Source organism: Cygnus olor, chromosome 8 (assembly GCF_009769625.2).
Source record: "Cygnus olor isolate bCygOlo1 chromosome 8, bCygOlo1.pri.v2, whole genome shotgun sequence".
Taxonomy (NCBI): domain Eukaryota; kingdom Metazoa; phylum Chordata; class Aves; order Anseriformes; family Anatidae; genus Cygnus; species Cygnus olor.
In genome coordinates, this window is record NC_049176.1 from 1,743,958 (window position 1) to 1,767,003 (window position 23,046).

Below are 23,046 nucleotides of genomic sequence, written 5' to 3' on the forward strand. Positions count from 1 at the left end.
TGCTCTCTGTGATGTAACCCCGATAAGGGTAAGCATGTAAGCTTTGAAGGATGTACTACTCGTATGTATAAATACTGTGCCTGTGCATGACACTTGTCACCTTTTTATTTATCTTAAGAACTGAACAAAAATTTTCAAAACGTGTACTACAGACTATAAGGATGGCGTTGACAAGCCCAGAGGAAAAATGATACTGCTTTAATGCTTTGGGGGGTTTGGAAGACTGCAGAGTACAAACTGTCATGAAGCCAACTTAATATAACTGTTTCTTTTATACTCTAAGGATTCACAAGGGACTTCACTGCTAGCATACAGGAAATAAAGTCTGTTGTGCTAGAACAAGACTTTGTTTCTTACAATTTAGAAAACTACACAAAGTTTCCTTACAGGAAATGTTACAATTCATACAAATTCCCATATTTATTTGTAGACAAAAATTGCTATTCACATAGCAGGAAAACTAGATGAAAACAGATGGCATAGACTTAAGGCCATTATGGGTATTGGTGAACAGACCTATATGATGCCAATAAATACAACTACACAAAAATGTACTTTAATGTAGAGAGATCTTTATTATTGTCTGCTTTTCCAGTAATGGCCGATTTTTTTTCTAACAGGAATACTTGAAAATAAATTGTTACATGAATGAATTTCTTCAGTGAGGAGCTTTCAGAGTTTATTTTAGGTAACGCCTGTCTTCTGTTGTTATACTATTCGACCAAGATAGACCGACTTGGGATATTTTTCCTTTAGAGCAGGCCACTGAACAATGAAGTAATCTGAAAAGTAGTAAAGAATCTTTCCAGACAGGGATAAAGTTTCCACGCGGCAGATGCTTTCTACGTACACAATGATTGCTCTTTTTATTCCCAGAAGCCCAAGAAGAAGAGCAGATATACAGACAGGAACACATGTTCCTGGTCCATTGCACAGTATCTAAAAGAGAAACATTTTATAGAAGTAAACCATGAGTTTTTTCATATAGTAAAGAATTAAAAATGCACATATTCTAGTAACATTAAATGTTACACACAAAAAAAGAAAAAAGATTACAAAGATATTTTAAACAGAAGAGGCAATTGAATATGTAAAAAAAAAAAAAAAAAAAAAAAAAAAGGGGGTGGCAAACCCAAGACATTATTTCAAAGTAGCTGCCAAAAGAGATCATCACTTCATTCTTCAAGGAGAAGAAGAGCTCTGAAATGGTACAGTCTGCCTAAGAAGGAAGCAGAAAGGACTCCTGGGCTCTTGGATTTATAACTAAAACAGCTTCGATTCTCAATCACAGCTTTGTGTTGTATCATTCATGAGATTTATGCACAGATTAAAGCATAATAAGGCCAAAGAAGTTTAATTAGGATTACTAAACCTTGGATTCAGTTATAAACCCCTTGAACTTTGGCTTAAGTCAGCAAAACACTTGAGAATTCAGCAAAAATGTGCTGACGAATTAGGACTTTCATCAAAACCTACTAGCTGATCTGCATGACCAGGATTCTTATTTTAGTAAACACTAGTATTTACCAAAATGCCTTCCTTAGGTAGGCTTATTTCTATGTATGTGTTGCATACTTGTAGTAGAGGGTCTCAAATTCACATGTAAATGCTAACAGCAAAAGAAAGTGGTCTTTCAAACTTAGACATTGATAAACTGACAAACAGCCTGCTTAAAACTAAAAGCTTTAAAGCCGGGTATGTATCAGGCATACTACTTGAGTATCAAAATTGGTTTCGGGCAAGGAATTTCTTACTAAATTTAACTGCTACCATGTAATCAGCACTTTTCTGCACAGCTTGGGGTTATATGGAAATAAAGAGTTCTTTTACAAAATTGTGGTCCTGTATCCTATGAACTTACATTTTTGTTCCAAGTTCAACAGCTTGTGAAAAACGTTATATTGGTGGGGAGGAGAAAAAAAAATAGAGTTTCTGTTTCAGGGCTGTAACAAACATTTCAGAATGTTTCCTTCCCTGCTTCATGGTGAGATACCACTGATAAGCTGGATGACAGCACCTTGCCTCGGTTAAAAGTAGACGCTTTTGATGTTACTGACCTGCTCACATACACTGTCCTTTGTCTCTAAAATGGACCCAGAAATCTAGTTTGGGGATGTGAAGACCATAAGGTAATACTTTCTTATCAGAATCCACAAAACTTGATATTATATGTAAAGTTATTCTGATTTTACTGTTTATCTTAATTTATCCAAAACTTGCTGGTGTTTTCTGGCAGACCCTTTGAACCAACATACTGTATACTGTTTTTGTCTTGAAATACTTGTATAAGAAAACTGCAAGAGCGTAATTCTTTTGTTAACAATTACATAGCAAAGAAGTGATTAAGCTGAACACATCCACTTTGCATATGATATTTCTGAAATCAAAGTCATATTCTCCAGTTTCAAACCTCCTGTTGAACTTTCTTTCAAGTAAATCCATGTTGGGGCTTAAAAACCTACTCTACAATCTGATGAGAATGAAAATCCGTTTTTTTTATATATTTGGCTTCGCAAACAAGGATGTAAATCAACCACACTTGGCCTTTTAGCATTTCAAAGAAACTTCCATACCTGTTAACTAAACCATGCATTTTGCCCTATATCCTGACAAACTTGATTAATTTGCATTGATGGTGATCCTGCTATTGGTATATGGCTCCTGATACCTAAATTAAAGCATGTTTGTGTACCTCTGTTTAGTAATAGCATTTGTTACTGTAGTGTAAACATAGGTGTATGAATCAACCTGGAGTGTTTTTCTGAGTTTTCAGGGAAAAAAAAACAGAAACACAATCAACCAGGAAATCTGCTGCAGAACCTGCTGTGTTTCAGACAAACACATAAGAAGCACCAAAACAGTCCAATTATTTACTACTTTTTCTTGTGAGTTGAATATTCAGTCTGACTACTGCTTTCAGCTTCAAAATTCCACTTTAACTAGATAGATAAAAATGTGTGCTGCTGCTAAATAGAAACTCTATTTATCCTTTCCTTGAGTAGAGCTACCTGGAGTACAAGTACTGCCTGTCTTGTCTTCATTGCTCTCCAGGATCTTTTTCTGCTTCATTCGAGTCCCATCCCCTCCCTTGTCCTTTCCTCATTGTCTTCCATTTCAGTGTTTCTCTGCACTCTGCCCAGCCCTCTGAGAGGTCTCCACCCATCCTCTCCTTCCTCATCTTTGTGATCTCAGTACTCTCCTCCTTTTGCCACCCTATTCCCAGGCATACTTCCACATCTCTTCCTTCTGGACTCACGCTGGCTCTGCATTATTCTTGCCTCCAGCCCCTGTGAAAGCTCAGCCCAGCTGGCTAAAGCAAGGGAAGAGTTTCACATCGTTCCCTTACCTTCTACAGTCTGACACAAAAAATAACAATCACTGATGAGATTTATGTCGCACAGAAATCCTAACATTCTCCTCATCCCAGAAGCTGAGGATGGTACAACAGGTTTTATAAAAAGCTGAATTAATAATAAACATGATGTTTATCAAGTCACTGTGCCATATACTTCGTTCTACTTCCCTCCTTCATTAAACTTGGCTAAAAGCTCTAGTCTTTTCAGTACTTTGACTGGGTGCAACACACAGTTAGAATGAATTCCAAACTAAATGTACTCACAAAAGATCCTGTAATGAAATAATATTAAATTGGTCTGTTTGTGAATATATACATAGATCTAAAGGCCACACTGAGTTGGTGCTATTACTTTACTGACCTACAAGCCAGAAAAGCAATAATCAAAAATAAAATCCTAATAAAACATCTTTACTATATAAAGATTTAGATATGACATACTCAATTTATACCTTCTACTAGCTGTTTATAACTTGTGATCTGCTTCTTAGATGTTCTTTGATTCATGGAAAACTCCTTGCATGGGGAAAAAGGATCAGGAAAAGTATGGAATAAGCATCTCTAAAAAAAAATTATCTGATCATAACTCATGCCCTTTCACACATACCCCTTCAAACAAGAGACAGCACATGTGACTCCACGGGATCTCTGTATTCAAAACATCCATTAGATGCTCTGGCTATAGATGTTCATATTCTAAAATCCTCTGTTTTAGGAATTCTGCCCTGAAAAAGACTCTGGTATGAACTTGCTGAACCCAACAGACAAATAGATCCCTGTCCGAATCTGGGGTTGTGATCTTTAAGTCAGAACTATTAATCAACCTTTCTGATCATTAAAAATTAACCTTCAGTTAACCTTCAGTACGTGTCTAGAGACATGTCATACCTGGAACTATTAGGGCAATTCCCCTCCAAAAATCTTGTCTGACCAGCCCTACTCGCTCCCTCTCCCGCTGTCACTGAGAAGAGACAGCAGTGCTTCCACCATGTGCAATGCAATGCTAGACACTCATCAAGAGATACAAGGGAAACTTCTGAGGAAAGGAGCATGCACGCTCTAAGGACGAGGACCTGTTACAGACCTGTAAGTTAGAAATGCTGCCATTCACTTCTTTCCAGCAAGCAAACTTTTCGTGAAGATGGAAAGGAGCTGAATGATCTGCAACCTTCCCAAAGCTTGTAAGAGAAGATAAGCTCTCCTTTTAGGGAATTTCAAAACACTGTGCCAAAGTAACTTTTGGCGAATGATTGATGTCTTCCATCTTGCAAAGACCAAGGCTTTTGTTTTTTCTCCCCCCAGCAGAATCTGTTGGGGAATCTTGTGGGAATTATTAGTGCCCCATGCAGCAGACGCAGGCATCTATTGGGCAAGAAAGGACTAGGGCCTCTACAAGGTCGATCAGGCTATTTAGGGTGTTTCCCAATGTCTATTTACTTTAGCTACAAGGCTGCTTGTAGCATATTTGCCTTGCATGAGATATTTTTCTGATGGTTTCTGGTTTATTTGGTTCAGCCTTCCTCAAAGAAGCAGCAGAAAGGGCGAAAGAAAAGTGTCAAAGACAATTTTTGTGTTGTTGCCTTTGTGACCTCTGCTGCAACTGCCCACGGACTTTCTTGGTCACTGGTCCATCTCACTTTGTTGCCAGCAAGCTGTAAGGGATCATTCCAGAAGCCAGCACAACAGGTCTCTTTACACCCTTTGTGTTCAGCTTTAATGCAAAGAAATTTCCAGACAACTCTTAAACTGGCTGCCTGTCTTCACAGCGAGGCCTGTAAGCTCAATCCTACATACTGAAATCCTCTAGCAAGTCAACGGAAGCTGTCTTTTAAACAGTAAACTAATCAATCTGCTTATTGATGGGGGTTTGAAAATAAAGCATCAGTATAAAACATTTATGCTTAGTGATTCTACAAATCTAATTTCATAATAACCACTTTGCCATAAAACTGGAATAGTTCTTGCCTTTGCGTTTCAGATATTTTCTACAGCTGTTGAAAGAAAACAAGCTAAGCCAGCAGTCTGGCACACAGGGAACTCTGGCACATGGCACCATTGCTGATAAAAACTGCTTTAGAGTTGGTGAATGCAGCACTGTAGCAGAGTGACATTTACCAGCTCAAACACTGAAACCATAGCTCGCAGATTCACTGGGACTAAATGTCAAGCCACTGGTTAGAACAAAAAGTGAGAACAGCAGAAAACTTGTAGATTTTCCTATAACTATGTAAACATGTATTTGCTGTAAATCTTTAATGAACAAGTATTTGAGTACTGATTACATTTCCAAATTACGACAATCAAATGAGGGCAACATCAGCCCCTCTAAACCTAGTCAGAAAGTAAAAAAAAAAAAAAAAAAAAAAAAAAAAGTGAGACTTGATTTGCATAAGAAACTGTTAACACCTGCTGTTTGTAATGATTTCCACAGAGATTGGCCCTTACCACCTAGACAAGAGCAGAGCAACTCCTCACAGCCTGGGGCTGGGCAGCTTGTAGCATGGAAATGCTGACTGTGGGGCAATGCACACGCCTGAACCCAACACCATACAGCTCAGCAGCCCTGCAGCTAGCTCCTGGCAGGGGGTCAGGGCATTGCTCGCGCCTCCCTGCTGCCCTAGTAATGCCCTTTCCCCACGGGGCTAAACAGCCAGGGACATGAATAAGGGAGAGGATGGTGGAGGCAGAGAACTGCTAAAAGAGGTAAAGGAAAACAGGATGATACAAAATTGGGTTTGACCCAAATTGGGTTAATTGTGTGACCTTTGTTTATCTATGCCAGTAAACAATGTTTAACAATGTTAAAAAAAAATAAAAAGCAATTAGGTATTTTCTGCTTCCTAGCCTAAAATGCTTGCTTATAAATTTTATTTTCTTCATGTTTTTGCTGGACTGCTAAAACTCAGCTTTTGTTGATAAATACTTCATTTCAATGGCTAATTAACATTTGGGAACAAAAAAGTAACTGTTCAGCTTATGAAAGCCCACAAGATATCTCTGAGGTTTGTCGGGAAGGCCAAGGAAATCTGAATAGCTGTTTCTGATATTTTAAGGAAGGCAAAGGAAAAGGAGAGGGCATTTAAAAATGACAGACCCAAATGTGCTGCTGTTGGTGGCTGGACTTGCATGACAACAACAAAAAAGAAATGTCTTAGCAAGTTATAATGTATGAAATCTTACAAAAATAGCTTTAGGAAACTCTAAAAAAAAGGGCAGACAAAAAAGTAAGCCTTTCACTAAAGCAGTAAAAATAACAGTAAACAAACACAATTCGATGACACATAAACAAGAAACTAACAGAGAGCAGAACACGCTGTCTTGATACAAAGAAACCACGCTCCTGAAACCAAAAATCTGACCATTGAATAACCTGAAGATCTTTCAGAAACAAGGGAAATGGAACCGAGAATGGTTACAAAGACAGGGAAACTGAACAGCTAGATTTAGTAAAAGCTCTGCAGAAGTCCTTGGATGTGGAGAGGACAATTAAAAGAAAAACCATAATAACATACTCATTTTTATGCATGGGCTGTTTTTGGACTTCTGCTTTTGTTAAGTAGGAGCTAGGGTTTTTAACATTTCAGGAGTTTATTGCCTTTTGTGATTTCAGAGTACAATAACGAATTCGTGTGTTTTGTGGGTATTTTGCCGGGGGGGTTATTCCTTTCTGTGGCATGAAAAGTAAGAGAGAATCTGCAATGAATTCATTTGTATTCCACCATGCAAATTACAGCATCTCATGAGCTCATCTCCACTTGCTTGTTTTTAATATTATCTTACTGTATGAAAATTTCACATTAATGCATTGTAAAATGAAGTATCCAGTTGAACAATTTTTTTTCACCCACAGAAATACTGAGTGGCTACAAAGGTAGGTGTAATGGGCTTCTTGGTCTCAGCTGTTACCACGTCTTTTCCCAAGCTTCTCAGGGACCTGATTCAGCTCAGGGGATCCTAAGCAGCACCTGCAGTCTGTGAGAAACACAACTGTGAGCATTACAGCCCTGTAGTTGTGGTACCAGCTCTCTTAATATGGGAGACTCTTCTAATGAAAAATTAAACAAACAAAAAAGTATTGATGAACAAATATCTCAAACTTTAATTGTAAATTTATTTACATTGTGAGCTCACGATCAAGATGCAAGCATGGAGAGCCAAGAAACTCAGGCTGTATTCATGACTCTGCTGTGATGTCAGCATGGGATTTGGGACCTGGTACTTTCTCTCATATCAATATTTTCTACTTTAACACCAGGAAAACAGTAATTTACTGCTCAGAGGGGATGCATCAAGATTCCCGTATACTCTTCTCGGTGAAGATCTCCAGGTATGATGAGTATTGCTTTTATTAGCATGCATTTGCATTGATGGCAAACACAGAAAATTTGTGACTTTTTTCATAGCAACTAAATCTAAAAGGCTTCAAAAGATAAATTGTTGGTGTACATGGAGGTACTGCTGTTATGACAGAAATCAGGAATTCTAGGGAATACAAGACCATTTGGTAATCAGGAGAAAAAAACAAACAGAGAACTGCCTTAATATTTTTGGTATTTCTTGAGGTTTAAAATAAGCAGGAAGTCCTTCTCCAACAATTCCCTGTTATTGCTGTTATTGGTGGGGAGGAAGAAGAAAGTCAGGTTGAACAGTATAAAGGTCATTAAACTAGCTACTGGCCTATTCCTTTTGAAAAATGAAGATCTTGCCCAGTTCATTTCCCTCTGAAACCTGTGTAAAAGCAGCTAAAACTTCACGCTATTTCTTGCTTGAATATACCTGCATGCTCAGGCTAGGACAAAAAATCTAGATATGTAGTCTGATGTAAATCAGGTAGTTAAGGTAGAATTGAATCATACCTAGATACCCTTTTATCTTCTACTCTCCAAGCCCTGGAATGACCATGAGTACAAAACAATAGTTCCAGTGTTCTGTAGCAGGAGCTTGTGTTCAAGCTAGTCACCAGTTACAGCTTGTAGAACTGCCATGAAACATTTCTAGTCCACTCCTGGGCATTTTATTGCTACAGTTCCATTGTTATTATCACATAATACCCACAGTGGGTGAGGTGCTCTTCAAAACAAGCAGAGACTTGTGTGGTTCTAAGGCAGATTACCCAACAAGGGTAAATAAGAACAGTGAATGCCAGACTGGAAGAGAGATGTGGGAGAGCAATGACTTAAATTAGAAAACTGTGCAGTTGGTTTCCTAATGTGCACTACCTTTTTCTGCTTTCGATAGGAGTATTATTTTCATTAAAGAATAAAAATGTATTAGGAAGCATCATCAAATCCCTCACTTTCCCAGCTCTCACTTTAAAAAAAAAAAAAAAAAAAAAAAGCTGGAGAGAGGGAGACAAAAATCCTACCTGGTGGGATTTTCTAGAGGTGGAAAACAGTAGTTCCACAAAATACTAGGGACCAGATACAACTGGATTTAATCATAACAGCAATAAGCATTGTCACTTCTGCCTTCTAGGCACTTAGTTGCCTGGCCCTGAGTTACTAGCCAACTGTCCTCAGAGGTAAGAGACAAGGCAGGGAGCACCGCTGACGTGTCATGTGTCAGTCTCCATGTGCAAAGTAGTAGTAGAGAAGAAGTAGTAGAGTTTCTGGACCTCAGCAGAGTTCAGGAATGTGGCTACTTGATGCCATCAAGCCATAAACAGCTCAGGTCTGTTTCTGGGTGTGCCTAAGGGCTTACATGTTGAAAAGAAAGATAACTGGGGTCATGCAAAGTCTCAGGAGTTAGGCAACAGCTTAGGAAGGTAAGTTTGAAAATCTAGATTTGGATGCATACAGAAATGTGCAAGTTTGACTTTTTTTTGGGTTAAACTAACCTTAGTTACCCTACTTAACTGCCCCTGTAATCAGGCAAAAGGTAGCAGGTCTGTGACTGGAAAGAAAAGGTCTTTGGAGTGATAGTTTCCATCCCCGTATACGATGCTGCAGATACGCGGAAGCAGAAGGGGATGTGAGCTCAGCATTCTCCCCAGTCGAGCTACCAAACGTAAAATGAGAATCATAGAACCAATCAGCCAAAAACAATGCTGAAGGACAGGCAAGAAAGTTGTACTAATACTCAAGTCTATTGGAAGGTTGGTGCTGGTTATTAAAACTTTAACACCCAGACTGTCAATGAGACCAGCCAAGCATCATTGTCTCTGCCAGACGTCTGTGTGAGGAAATAGTGGCACGAGTGAGTCTTGCAAGAAACTGGGAGATGGATAAAAGGTTGCTTAAAAAAGAACAAGATCACCACGGCAGATGCGGGCTGGAGAATAAGTTAACTCCCTACCTACATTACCATGGAGTACCAACAGCCTGTTCTTTATTGCTGCCACTTCTAAATTTGTGAGAAGTAAAAGAAATTTGACTTTGTGTAGATGAAAAAGTTGGTCATAGTGCAATTCAGCAAAGGGCCTGTGCCAAGCACATGGAATGGCAGTTACCAAACCACACCTGCAGCTACAAACACTAGGTGCTGGATGTCTTTCAGCAAGCTGTTATTGCACTTACTGTCACCTTGCCTGAGCGTCAACCTGACAATGGGCTTGGTCAGAGAGCCACGAGAAATACTACCAACCCTTCTAGAGCCTGTTTAAATGTAAGAGAGCATCTCATCTCCTCATGTCAAAAAGTAATGCTTATTATAATAGCCTGCTTTTACTTGGAAGGAAAGGAGAAATGAAATCCAAAGATTAAATTAAATCATACATACTAACAGTGACCTGGAATGGGCCTTTAATTGCAAATCTCAATGTGTCTTTCATTAGTCAAGCATTCATTTAAGAAGAACTTTAAATAGGCACTTTAGGTTAGCTAAAACTTACATTTTGTAGTATATTAACATTTTTGAGGCTACTACTATACTAACTGTAGTTGCTATAACAAGAATCTGCATCAAACACCTGCCTGAAACTTCTTCACAATGCAAAACCTAGAGGTGTGAGCAGTCTGTGCTGGATGGCAGGGGCCTGGTTCAGCTGTCAGGTTTAGTGAGACTGCTCACTTGAAACAGGGCTGTATGATGTATGTGGAAGTAGTGTGACCAGGGTGTGCATTAGGCTCATGACAGAGCTAATGAGTTAAGACTGATCAGCCTTTAGTTTAAATTGGACTTAAATCTAAGCTAAGATCTCAGTTAATCTTTACTGCTATTGCGATCCCCCTTCTGAAATGTGGTATCTAGAGGCATGTCTGACTGGTGGTAACAGAAGACACAGCTACCAAGCTAGCTTTAAAGCAGCTGACCTGAATGGCTTGAGATGTTTATCTCTGCTCAGCAGAGGGTAATTCGACATAGTGGCCGCAGGGTAGCTGTGCACAGCACACAAAATACAAGGTAGAGGAGGGGCAAACATGACTCATTTTCATTAACACTAGGAAGTTACAACACAAATTTGGATGTCTTCACTTTGTTTTCTTTTTAGACTATACAACTTAAATCACTGGTCTTAACCTGATGTTCTCACTCATCTGTTTTGACCGTTTTGATCTTAGAAGAACAACAGTTGATCAGACATTGTAAAATCAATTTGATCCAAAAGAATTATAAGCAGGGGAGAAGGATTCAGTAAACAAAAAAAATGAACCAGCTAGTCATAATACTGTATTATACAAAGTTCACTTGTTATGAAGTGAATAGAGGAAAAAATGTCACCACCCAGATTTTGTAGTTTTCCACCAAGTTCTAATAAGAACCGTGATATACGGGACAATAGCTTATTATTCATCATAGCAATTTATCAAAGTGCTATGAACTTCAGACATTTTAGGCAGGGTACAAAGAACGGAAAATCTTAGCTAAATGAAATAATTATTTCCTTTCATATAGCTTGCTGTGAATACTTCTGTAACAACTCCAGAAGCTTGCTGTAGTGAATTTAACCAGTCTGGGGACCAACGTGTGTAATGGGATGTGCAGGCCTCAGATGACTCATACGAGAATCGGGAGGCTGCTAAAAGCATAATCAGCTGTGCAGATTTCAGGCTTCTATAAAAGTTTGAAAAGGAGAGTCCTATTCAGCTGACAGCTGGTGGGGAGGGAGACAGCACAGCTTGTTGTACTTGCTGTGCAAATGTAAACTTCTTACTGGAGACTTCCCACGGGAAGGAGGCTCTAAAGTGGAAGGACTGCCTTCTTTGCCTGATTTAACCCCGGCTTTTCCAAACAGCAGCGGCCTGAAAATATCTGCTTATCTCAGGCTCTGTAGAGCACTGAAGCAACAGACACTGCTGAGGAGCGTCCCCAAAGTTTAGGATGCATGATGCAGTAATGAATGGAGCTGCAGAGCTTTGAAGGAGAGTCCAGCACTGACCCAATTACACATCCCATCTGTGGCTGAAAATGAGGGCTGGATGCAATCTCTGTACACTTTTCTATTGTGCGGTGCATGTGTATCCTTTGTTTTCAGCTTGACTTTGCGGTATGCCAGAATGCCTGGAGTAATTGTGATCCAGCCAAAGGGCTAGATCACCTGAAGACCTGGTTTCAGGGTTGGCAGATTGGCCCAGAGACTACAAAGACAATGGCTCTGTGAGGAGCAAGAAAACTGAAGACTAGGATCCTCTGAACTTGTAGCTACTGACTGTAAGCATGTTATAGAAAGGCTGTAGCATTATGCCTTCTTGGACAACAAATAATATATAAAAGATTCAATAACTTTTCTCTATCTTTGGGAAAATCTCTGTGCAGCTCGTCTATTTTTCTGTATCTGTCTAAGCAGGATTTGCATCTTTCCCTAGATAGCAGATCTTCTAACACCTTATTTTGGGTTTAAGTTTCTTCTCAACTTTTCTCTCAATGAAGGCAATAAAAATCTCTTTTCTCTGACCAGCTGCCTGTTTTTATGGTAGGATTTTGCAGTCTTTGAGGCTATAAGTGTATATTAAATCTGGCTGCAGCTGATGGTGGTTTTTTTTTTTTTTTTGGGGGGGGGAAGGAAGGTGTAGACAGAGCGTGCTGGCACGAGCCTTGCTTTCCTGGAATTTTAGGTCTCTGCTTAGGAAGCCCATATAAGGTTGACGTATTGTAAAGACTGCCAAGCATAGATGTGCCTGCAAAACATTTTGATACCTATATTTCTAGAATTCTGTATTTGGCTATAAGAACACAAGACAATCATCACTTCTGACGTCTTAATTCTGTTACTTGCTTTAATACCTCTAAAGGGATTTAACTTCGCACAGTGCAGATGCTCATAACTCAGAAATGGGCCTCTTGAATATGATCTCAAACTGAACAACTCAACTAACTTTTACATTTCTTAAACCCTCTGGGGGCCCATTTTAAGTGCAGGTCAAGTCCTGCAAGACAGTAAAGGTCTCCTGGAAGTTGTTCAGTTCTTTCTGAACTCACTGTCTTGAAGAAGGGTTAGATGAAACTGCTTTCTCATGTAAAGTAAACTAAGAAGCTTTGCCAGAAGATCAGTGTGAGACGCAAAGGGGACACAGTGCTCATGTAAATAAGTACATATAAAGTAACTCCTGTGCTGCTAGGTTTGCTGTTTTCCCTCTTGTAGCTATTTTGGCTGGATAGTTTTGCGAGTTATGCCAGCCTAAGCCTATCTGCTCCAAACTTGCCTTTGTACACCTAATGGTTTCTGTCTCCCTTTGCACTGCTTCTCTTGTCCCGCATTCCTTAAACTGAAACTGCAACAAATCTGCTTTTCTCTAGCTTTTGGGTGTCTGGAAAAGACTTCAAAGGATATAGCTAGTATTCCTTCAAACAACAGGTTTGTGACAAGCCTAAAAGCAAGTGTAAAGATTTGGGGATCACATGTATGTATAAATGACTTAGAAGCAATTCAAATGTGTCTTTCCTTCGTGCAGTTCAACAAAAACAATTGCCTAGGCTGAAACTGTACTCTACTCGTAAGCTCTACTGTTCAAAAATATGAAACTCTCAGCATGATGTAATAGTGTGCTTGCTTCTATATTCGGGTGTTCGTTTCCATGCCAAAAAGTTATAGATTTATCCTGTAAACTCCAGCATTTGTTCCACCCTTTCTGGGTCTTTAAACTACTAATCATTTATGTTCTGCCAAGAGTAGGGGGAGTTGCAATTCACTGAGAACATTTTCCTCTAAAGGCAATTAAATATTACCAGTTGCTTCACGTACCACACAGAATCTTTTCACTGGCAATGCGAGGCATTTTAATCCCCATACCGCTTTACTTTGATAAGTGCTTTACAATCTTTACAGCTCTCTGACTTACTGTGTTTTGAAGAAATCCTAAGCTATGAGATACATACATACACAACTAGTAGTATAGTATGCAAGTAGTATGCAAAGCTACTTTGAAGTGGTATAAGATTTGGCATAAAGCCAGAAATATTCCTGCCAGTGGCAGTACCAGCTGCTGTTGTGGCCAAAAAAATATTTGGGAACTCCCTCCCCTCAAGCCCTTTTCTAATCATGGATAAGGAATCTTTGGACTAGTGTTTCCCTTAAACACTGCGAAGGTCTTACAGGCCTTGCTAAAATGTATTCTTAATTTTATGAGGACAAGTGTTTTTCAAAGGCATTAAGCTTTTGACATCTTATCATAGTTTATTAACTCCAACCACATTTCTGGTAATTCTACATGTAAATCCTACTGTCACTTTAAATTTCTCTTGTAAACAGGAACCATGGAATTAGTGACTTGCTGCTCTTCTCCTAGAATGTATCCTATTGACACTTCTGGTAATATATTAAGCTACACAGTGGGATTTCCAGTCAGTTTCTTTTGCAATATTTAGTTTAAAAATATATATACATCAAATGAAACCAGTGGTGTAGCAAGGTGATTCCTAAATATCTGATACCTTTCCTGTAAGATATCTGCTTCATGTAAACTACCCATTAATATTTCCCCCCCAAATTAAAATCACTGTAGAAAGAAAAGTATCCCCTCCTCCATCCCAACTTTATAGGCTTGAAAAAAAGGACTGAAAAGAAACTGTGTGTTGTTCTGCACATTAAACTGTTCTGAAAACTTCAGCAAGCAAGTAGCTTTTGATCTAATAGGAACTGAAAAGTACTACTGAAGCCCATGAGATCATACAATTCACAGCAGCTTCTCTAAATGTTCAAAATAACACAAATATATTTGAGCCTCTTTGGAATGAGCCATACAGTTCACAACGAGAGCTAAAAAAGTCTGTTTACAAACATCCTCTGCGGGTGTATATACATCTTTACTAAATTATGAAAAATAACTTGCAACTGCACAAGTTTATACGGGTCTCATTTAATTATTAAAAGTAATAATAATTTGAAATTCTGCTAAAATGTCTTTTAAATCCCAAGTTTGGATATCTGATACCTTAATATGACAACTCTAGCAAAAGGTCAGATTTTACCAAAATTTTTCTTAGAGAATGGTAGGACTCAAACCAGGGAGTCCAATGCACTACCTTCTGAGTCTTGCATTAACAAAAATCTTTATCGATCAGATGTGTCTTACTATTTTGTTTATTTCTATAATCTGACAACCCTGAATGCTTCTGACTCGATAAAATGTGTGGAATATTTTAAAATGCATGTTGTAATTAGCATGGGATTGTGGTTTTGTGAACAGCTACAAAAAGCTACTAGAAGTGAGAGGCTCTAGTTGACGTTTTGGCAGCGATGCTTTTTGTCATCAGGTAATTGTTAGTCTGCCATAGACTAAATACATATGTATCTAGCTGAAAAGTCCATGTAAGCACAAGAACTGAATTTGTATACATTTCTGCTGGTCTGAACCTGTCTGTTCCAGACTGGTCATACCATTTCTGGAGCAAGACCAGCCAACAGGATAACCAGGCTTTCAGGCATAGTTTGTGCTGTCGCAATCCTGAAGAGATATTATCAAGAACCTGCAAACCTGTTTGTGGTAGCTCTACTGGCATTCACTTCCTAATGTTACCTGAAAACTTTGAGGAAGGACACTAGTTTTGCTGGTCTAATTCACTTGCATGAAACCATTCTGTTTCTTGGTGTATTGCTACAGTATCTCTTTCAGCTTTTAACATTCAAAAATGTATGTCCTGTGAACTGTAAAACTAAGCACACATATGTGATACAGTCTGCAATGTCTCAATATTCCAAATGCTTCTACAATGAAGATTAGCAAATTCTCAATACTTTAAAATTTACTTTACCTACCAAATCTGGTTTCAGTTTGTAGGTCAAAGGAAAGGAATAAAGTATGGAGTACAGGGTTGTTACCACGGAGGAGGTCCAAGATTGTCTAACCTCGCGGCTTCTGGGAATGCGATCAAGGGTGAACTGTAAGAGAGCATGATAAAGCTGAATTGTTATTTTTTCTAAGAATGTTGTTGTTCCTTCTATAGAGTTATTAGACCTATCTGTGCCAACTTTTTTTTTTTTTAAATCTAGGTTGGAAATATTTGGGTATGAAATCTTTTCTTAGATGCCTTATTCACTATCATGCTTAGCACTCTTTAGAATGAGGTTAAACGAAATACTAGAATTATATATCTATTTTTTAAATCGTTTCCAATATTACTTTAAAACATTCCTAAATTTAAAAACAACTCAGCTGGAGCAACTTCGTCTGCTGTATGTTAACTTAGTGCCCCTCCTAGTGGTCACCGAGACACATTTCTAGGTTTCATAAACTAGTCCAAACAAGGTGACTCTTCTTTTTATTGCCTGCTTAAATTCATTGTGGATTTACACTGCAGAAAATGTAACGACATTTCTCAATTAATGTCCAGTGCATGCTATTAAAATGTAATAGCAAATATCACTCTCCTTTAAGCGAGTACTCGATGAATATTCAGAAGAATATGCAAGACATACTCAAAATGCAAAATATTTGCATTTTAAAACAGGACAGAACATAATAAGTTTTAAAAAATACTGTTCATTGTTTTTTACTTAGGCAAAATTAGAGATCATCCAATGTGTTGAAAAGGTATCAAATTAACAAAATATGGATGTTTTCTGTTTGTCTCAGAACACTGTATGCCGCCAACAGTAATCAGGCTTCGTGCACTCTCCCCCGATGTCTTTGACATAGAGGAACCACACCTAAGAATTATTGCTACAGCCGAGGGCAGTCCTGATGCCAACTCAATTTGTCATTGTTGAGATGAAAAACAAATACATTAAGTACACTGTACTGTCCAGTGATGTTAACATATTGTTTAGATCTGGACAGTAGTCACTAACTTCACGTGGGACACCAGATCACTAACATTCTGGCAGAATTCATATTGGGAGTGAGGGACTCTAAATATCATTATACATACTGAAAATTCCCCATTTACTTCAATTACACCATGTCTGACTGACACAATTTAGCCCTGGTGATTTGTGACTAGGAAAGATGATGTTATCAATAGTTGCACATTAAATACAAACTAGGAATCAGTCTTGAATAGGTGTAACTGAGGTCTTTTTTATGTGAAGTGGGAAGAATTAAAACAAACAAAAAGAACCCTTACAAATGCAGACTATTAAGTTAATTTTCTTGACTGAAATTATCTTGTTTCATTGCAATAAGGTTCTTTAATTGTTGTAATACTATAAGGCATTAACAGATGTTACAAACTGGCTGTTTTATATTTTATTTGAAGGTGTTGAAACTGATTGCATTAGTCTGATAACAAAATATGGAAAAACAAATGTGTCTCCTGCTCCCCATTTAACAGGATTCTGGTTATCACTATTTCTTAAAGCTTTGGAAGAGATCAGGTGATAAAAAGAAATGCTGTAAGTGGAGTTTAGACTCTTTCATAGTATGCCATCCTGTAAGAAATATGTTTTGACAAGGTAGTTTTAGGCAGATCAAGTTTTAGCAGAAGTATTCGGATGTTCCCTTCACTGCAAGAATGGTACTAAATAATAAAGTTCTTGCCAAAGAACTGTATGTAATTTTCTCCATTGTTAAAAAAAAAAAAAAAAAAAAAAAAAGGGACCCCAAATAGTATCGAAGTAGAAATTTAGTTGTAGAATTGAAGTAAAGATCAAACTGGTTTTATCTATGTTCTATATAAACTATGTTCTTCACAATACATGCTTGAAACTTTGCACACTGACGTCTGTATCGTATGTTAGAACTTCAGCCCATGTATCAATCAACCCTTGAATATTTAGCTGGGGAACAAAATAGGATTCTGTTTGTTTAAAAGCCACTGCCAGGTGTTTTTCCAGCCTCTCATCTAATGGAGTACTGTTAGTAGTCTGGACAAAGGCACCTCCTGAATCTTTTGTTGGAAAACTGCATAATATGTCTGATATCAGAAACAGACAAACTCGTCCCTAACTTCTGTGGTCTCATACTGTTGCATTTATTTTTCTTACTGCTGTAGCAGAATCAGAAACCTTTTCATTATTTGAAGACAAATGTTCCAAACTGGCAATTCTATGATGTTGACAGGGTACTGCAATTTTAAAAACCGGTGATGTAGTCCTTACCTATTTAATAGCGTAGTTTTGCAAGCATGCAGGGAAAAGTTGCATGCATGCATCATGGAAAACTGTCATTGCTGTGACTTGTTATAGTATCCTCAACTGAATATACTGCAGTTTTTCCAAAGAAACTGGGTTTATGCAGTCCTTTTTCATGCTGACGAACAGGATTTCCTAGCATGATAACTTTCATGAAACATAACGGAAAAGAACGTGGTCAAATGAGCATTATGTAAAGGCAAGTTAATCTGGCTTGTCCTCTTAGACATGGTGAATGGGGGTACAAGATCCCTTGAAGAATGTGTGTTATCCAGTCAACATATGTAAATTGTCTTTCTGCTGCTAGACTAAGTCAGCAGGAGCTGAAGCAGGTTCTCTGTGCTGAGCGCAGAAGATAACCTGGCTATCAGCTGTGGAGGCAACCAAGTAGAATTACTGTTGTTACAGGTTGGGAGCCAGAGATAATAAAAGTGATAGCATGACCAGGGACTTCTCTTAGGAGGCTTTTTGGATTTTATTTTCCAGAAGACTTAGTGGGTAGGTGTGCAGCATTTTGTTTCTTGTAAGCAAGATGTTGCTTTTAGCTTCTTTTCCTTCTGCCTGAATACTGCAGCTTTTAGATCTGGGCTAAACCACATATCAGAAAGATAAATTGGTTATATTTGTGTTTTTTACACAGTAATTTGCTACAGAAATACATTGATTTTCTCTTAGATCATTATTCTAATCTGTCTTCTGTCCAGTCCTTAGTTCTGGTAAAACATACTTCCTTGACAAGAAGAGGAAGGTAATGATTGTGGATTGAAGCTTTCAGAGTTTTCCCCTTCATTTATTCAAAGCTGCAAGAAGCCACTAACGGGATTTTTAAATGGGTATGTATTCTAGCACCCTCAGTGCCAAAACACACATTAGTTGAAAGCATACTCTGAAAGTTGGCAAATATATGCTATAGGCACGTGACCTTCACTTTCCAAAATGTATCTTCTATTTCACTCTGAATATTTTTGCTCAGTGGAAAAAGAATGGCCAAAGTAAAGCAAGCATCTGTTATCCAGACAGCAAACTCAGATGCAGCCAAGTACGTTCCTCTGGCTTTCAATGCTCAAGGAAAATGTAACTACACGATGTGTTAGCAGTTGGCTGGGAGTAGGAAAGGGAAGTTGCTTAGCAAAACTAAGTGAACTAGTGAAAAATACATCGTTTTTTAATACTTGAAATATGTATTTTTTAAGAAATTTAATAACTTAGGGTTGGACATTTTTCAGATAAGTGAATATGGTTCTTGATGCAAATGACCAATTACCAAACAAGATTTCTCTGAATTACGAAATACCTCCTGCCACTTAACTAAACTCATCCTTGGTACACAACAAGAGAAGAGACAGCCACACTGAATTGTAAATGAAGTCATCCCCACTTGATTCAGCCATTTGTGAAATGCAAGGAACCTTCACCTTTAGAGTTGAAAGTGGAGTAGACAAAGTTATAAACTTCATTCCTAAGTGAGCTTGTTGCTCGCCTTAGCAGCAGTTGCTTTACAAGGAAAGGGTCTATTCTGAAAATCACTAGTACTGAGTCCTAGTTTTCAGTCCTATCAGTGTTGCTGAAAACAACAGAAATAGTGTAAGTGCACCATTAGAAATCAATGTCACATAAATAAGTTATTTATGACACGTTGTACAGCTTGCTCAAAAGGAATAAGATTTTTGTAATTGAAACACTAATTTCCATTGTACTTGTTCCATTTTCTAAATAAAAACGTAATCTTTCTACTAATTCCACTGGACATCAGATTGTACTTTACATCAGCAGAGAGTCATACTGCTGGTCTGTTAGTGATACAGTCAACTGGCTCAAAGCAAGCAAACATTTGATAAAAAAATATTCAGGACATATTCATGATTTTTCATTATTTTTAGGAGTTCAGTGTTTGCTCAGGTCATCAACCGGAAAACTACTGACATTAAGACGCATTAAATACTTTTAAACACTTGTGTAACTAATGCTCAGTTTTAAAAACACAGTAAAACACAGTCTAGAAACACAAAAGGAATACAATTTCAATCAATTTCAATTTCTATTCTTAGATAAAACCTTAGATAATAATTCTTTCAAAAATATACTTATGTTGCTGAGGGAAATGCCAAAGTAAAAAATAAAATACCACCACCAAAACCAAACAAAAAACCACACCATATTTCTATACAAATATTTTTTATAGCTACAAGTAACGCTTCTGTGACTAACTAGTTTACAGAATTAAGAGAGTTTTTTTTCAGCATGCTTTTCTTGAGCAATAGATAGCCTTCTTTCTACAGTCACTTTCGCTACAATTATGTTCTCCCATTGCTTTAAATGGATTAGCATGGTAACCAGTGGTAAAGACCATTTTAAAAGAAAGTAAGGAAGGTAGGAGTGAAAATTGGAAGCGATAATGGCATTTGCTATTTTTAAGTACTTTGCATTTTCAGGGTCTCTCTAGTACAAGATAAATCAATTTCATTTATTTAGCTCACTTTTAGCAACATAAAATCCAGTATGTACAGAATGGCACTTTAGCTGAACTTTAGTGAAAATGATTATCAATAGCTAGAAAATCAAAAGCGCATGCTGATCTTAAAAATAACCTTTTAAAGAATCACTTCTAAATTGCCTTGAATTAGAATGTCATGTTGAGATCAATTTATCTTATAAGAGCATATTTAACACGTTACCTGGGAATTGGAGAACTTTTCAGCCCTTTTTTGTTCAAAAGAACATATTTTAGCTTCACTCATCTTATCTGAGTCTGCAAAAATATAATGTCTAGGCGAGTATGACTCTGACAAACAACTAAGTAACCTCAGGATTTCTGTTGTGTGCCCTCCTGTAAAAATAAAATAAACTGCTGTTAGTATATGAAATATTCTGTAACTTTCTATTTCTTCAGTTGAATTAGTCGCTTTTCCTTTTAAATTTTTTTAGTACTAATAGTATCAGTCACACTCTTCTGAAAGGAGAAGATTCAATTAAAGGATGATTGAGACTGTTTAAGTAACATAATGGCAATTCAGGTCCCACTGAAGCTATACGGATGGAAGTTCTTCAGTTAAATGAGATTGAAACAGGACCACGTAGAAGTGAGACATTTGTGTTTAATGTCCTGTACATCATGCAAAAATAATTGGGTAGAGTTATACTGCAGTCCATATTCAGAGACCATACCCAAGTCCAGCTGTCGAAATAAAACTGAATAGGAGCTGCACCTTGGAAGTGTAACTCTCACTGAGCCGCCCGAGTGTTCAGCCTACGGCCTGGAAGACCAGATTCGGGGACCGCGCTGTCCCAGCTCATAAAGCTGGAAACGAGCAGGCAGCAATATCACTCTGCAGCTAGGTCAGCGCAAAAGCCGAATGCCACGCACCAGCCCGTCCAGCCCCAGCCAAATGCCTCACCTACTGCCCTTGCATGGGTGTCGAGCTTTTAACTGCAAGGTCACTTTGTTCGGGGAGCTGAACTGGCAGTAGGCTGAAGAGAAGGGCGTGTTCTTTTTTTTTCTTTTGTCAGTTTAGTTTCCAGAACTGGGGGTATATGAATAACGGTGGAGTGGGGAGGGGGAAGACGGTGTGGCTGTGTAGAATGAAGTCTGCTCACCTGGGGCTGGATCAGCCTAACATCAGGCTGCACCCCACAGTATGTACACAGGCGTTTATGGGATGTGTTGCTTTGTGCGCTGCTGGAAGTTGCAGACCAGAACAGTGAGCTGGACGTATCCCTGCTGCCTCCTGTTGTCAGCTTTCATCAGCCTCCTGCGAGACCTTTACTATTGAAGCCAAGTGTCCCGGCCCAGCAAGGATCTGACGCTGCTGGACTAGGCGCAAGAATCTGCCCCCTCCCCACACGATTTTATGCACCAGTTTTCAAACATTTTTGGAGGGATTTTCTCGTGAGCGATGGCTTGTTGAAGCTTTCACAGATTTTAATAAAGTCGTCTGAGCATTCATAGAAGAGAAGGAGATTCCTACTTCAAAGAAGTCTGTAATAATGGGTCTGAGCGTTGTGTGAATCTTAACCGACTGATGAATTATTTCACCTGGGAAACCTTTTTATTTTTTTTTTAATATGTGCAAACTAGACTTGACAGGACTGAAGAAAAACAAGCACATTACCAGTCCTGGCCGGAGTAAAATCACCTGACGTTACAAAAACGCCGTCAGACAGCACAAAGACCGGCATTAATTTCTCGCCGGTCAGCGTGTAAGAAGCCCAGGGCTACGGCTCCGCCGCGACTACAACTCCCGGCACGCACCGGGACGCCCCTGTGAACCCCGCCGTCGCCCTTGCTCCGCGCTGCATGCCGGGAGCTGTAGTTCCCGCTGTCCTCCGCGGGCTCCCTGCCGCGCGACCCGCTGGCGGCGACCCCTACTCACCGGAGCCGGCCACCACCAGCAGGCTGAGGGGAGGCGCCCGCCGCCCACGCCGTCTCCTTGCCAGGAATGCCAAGGGGACGAGCAGGAGGGGGAGGAGGAGCAGGATGGCAGCGGTGCCGCTCAGCAGGGGAAGCGGTGGCTCCATGGCGCGGTCGCGGGCGGCACCTCTCGGCCTACGGCAGCCGGCGCGGCTCAAGGCTCCCCGCTGGGCGGGAGCGCGGGCCCCGGCACGGCAGCCCCCACAGCCCCAGGGCAGGCAGACACCGGCGTGAGGTGAGGGCTTCTGTGCCGCTGGTCCTCCGTGCGGCAGGAGGTGTGGCCCCCGTGATTAAGTTATGCGTTACGAAATACCCGTTTGGTTCCGCTGAGTCTTGAGGGAGTTTGCAAACACGCAGACATGACCCCTATCCAGGTATGTATGCGTACGTGGAATTACCGCTCACATACCGTACAACGATGCATAAACACAGGCATGTCAGTGTTCTGCCGCCTCTCACGAGTCCTGTTTGTATTTGTTTTAACGCTTTAGCCTTTCATTCCAGTAGGAAACGCGAAGCACCACACCAGCATTCATTCCATCCCTGTCAGCAGCCAGCCGTTGGCAAGGAGGAGGTTGTGATCATGCAGCCGCTGGGACTAATTTCAGATGAGGTGTGCGTTTGCTAAAAGAGAGTAGGAGACCACACTTTATGGTTAGGAAAGAGCAAGCTCCAGTGGTGTCTGTTCATCGTTGCCCTTAAGCCACCTGCCAGGGAGGAGGGCTCTGCGATTGGCCTCGCAATGGGGATCAATGAGCTCGAGAACTTCTTGGAGACTTCACAAACACAATAGGCCAGACGCCTGAATTCTGCACCTGTCTGTTGTGGTTTCTCTGG

The 23,046-nt window shown here is 39.4% G+C and overlaps 2 protein-coding genes across 3 annotated transcripts in view; one reads left to right on the forward strand and one right to left on the reverse strand.

Moving 5' to 3' along the window:
- LOC121074165 (calponin-3) overlaps window positions 1–22,331 on the reverse strand; it is a 60,949-nt gene extending 38,618 nt beyond the window's left edge. The window contains exons 1-3 of the mRNA XM_040565880.1: window positions 22,172–22,331; window positions 20,477–20,628; window positions 15,489–15,611 (exon numbers count right to left, since the gene is read on the reverse strand). Of these exons, the coding sequence (XP_040421814.1) occupies window positions 15,489–15,611; window positions 20,477–20,628; window positions 22,172–22,316 (420 nt within the window). The 5' untranslated portion in view covers window positions 22,317–22,331. The remainder of the gene's footprint in view (window positions 1–15,488; window positions 15,612–20,476; window positions 20,629–22,171) is intronic.
- A 27-nt stretch (window positions 22,332–22,358) lies between these two features.
- The window catches only part of LOC121074169 (TLC domain-containing protein 4-B-like), a 38,803-nt gene continuing 38,115 nt past the window's right edge, over window positions 22,359–23,046 (forward strand). For both annotated transcript variants that reach the window (XM_040565889.1, XM_040565886.1), the window contains exon 1: window positions 22,359–22,583. The gene's annotated coding sequence lies outside the window, so the exon portion shown is untranslated. The remainder of the gene's footprint in view (window positions 22,584–23,046) is intronic.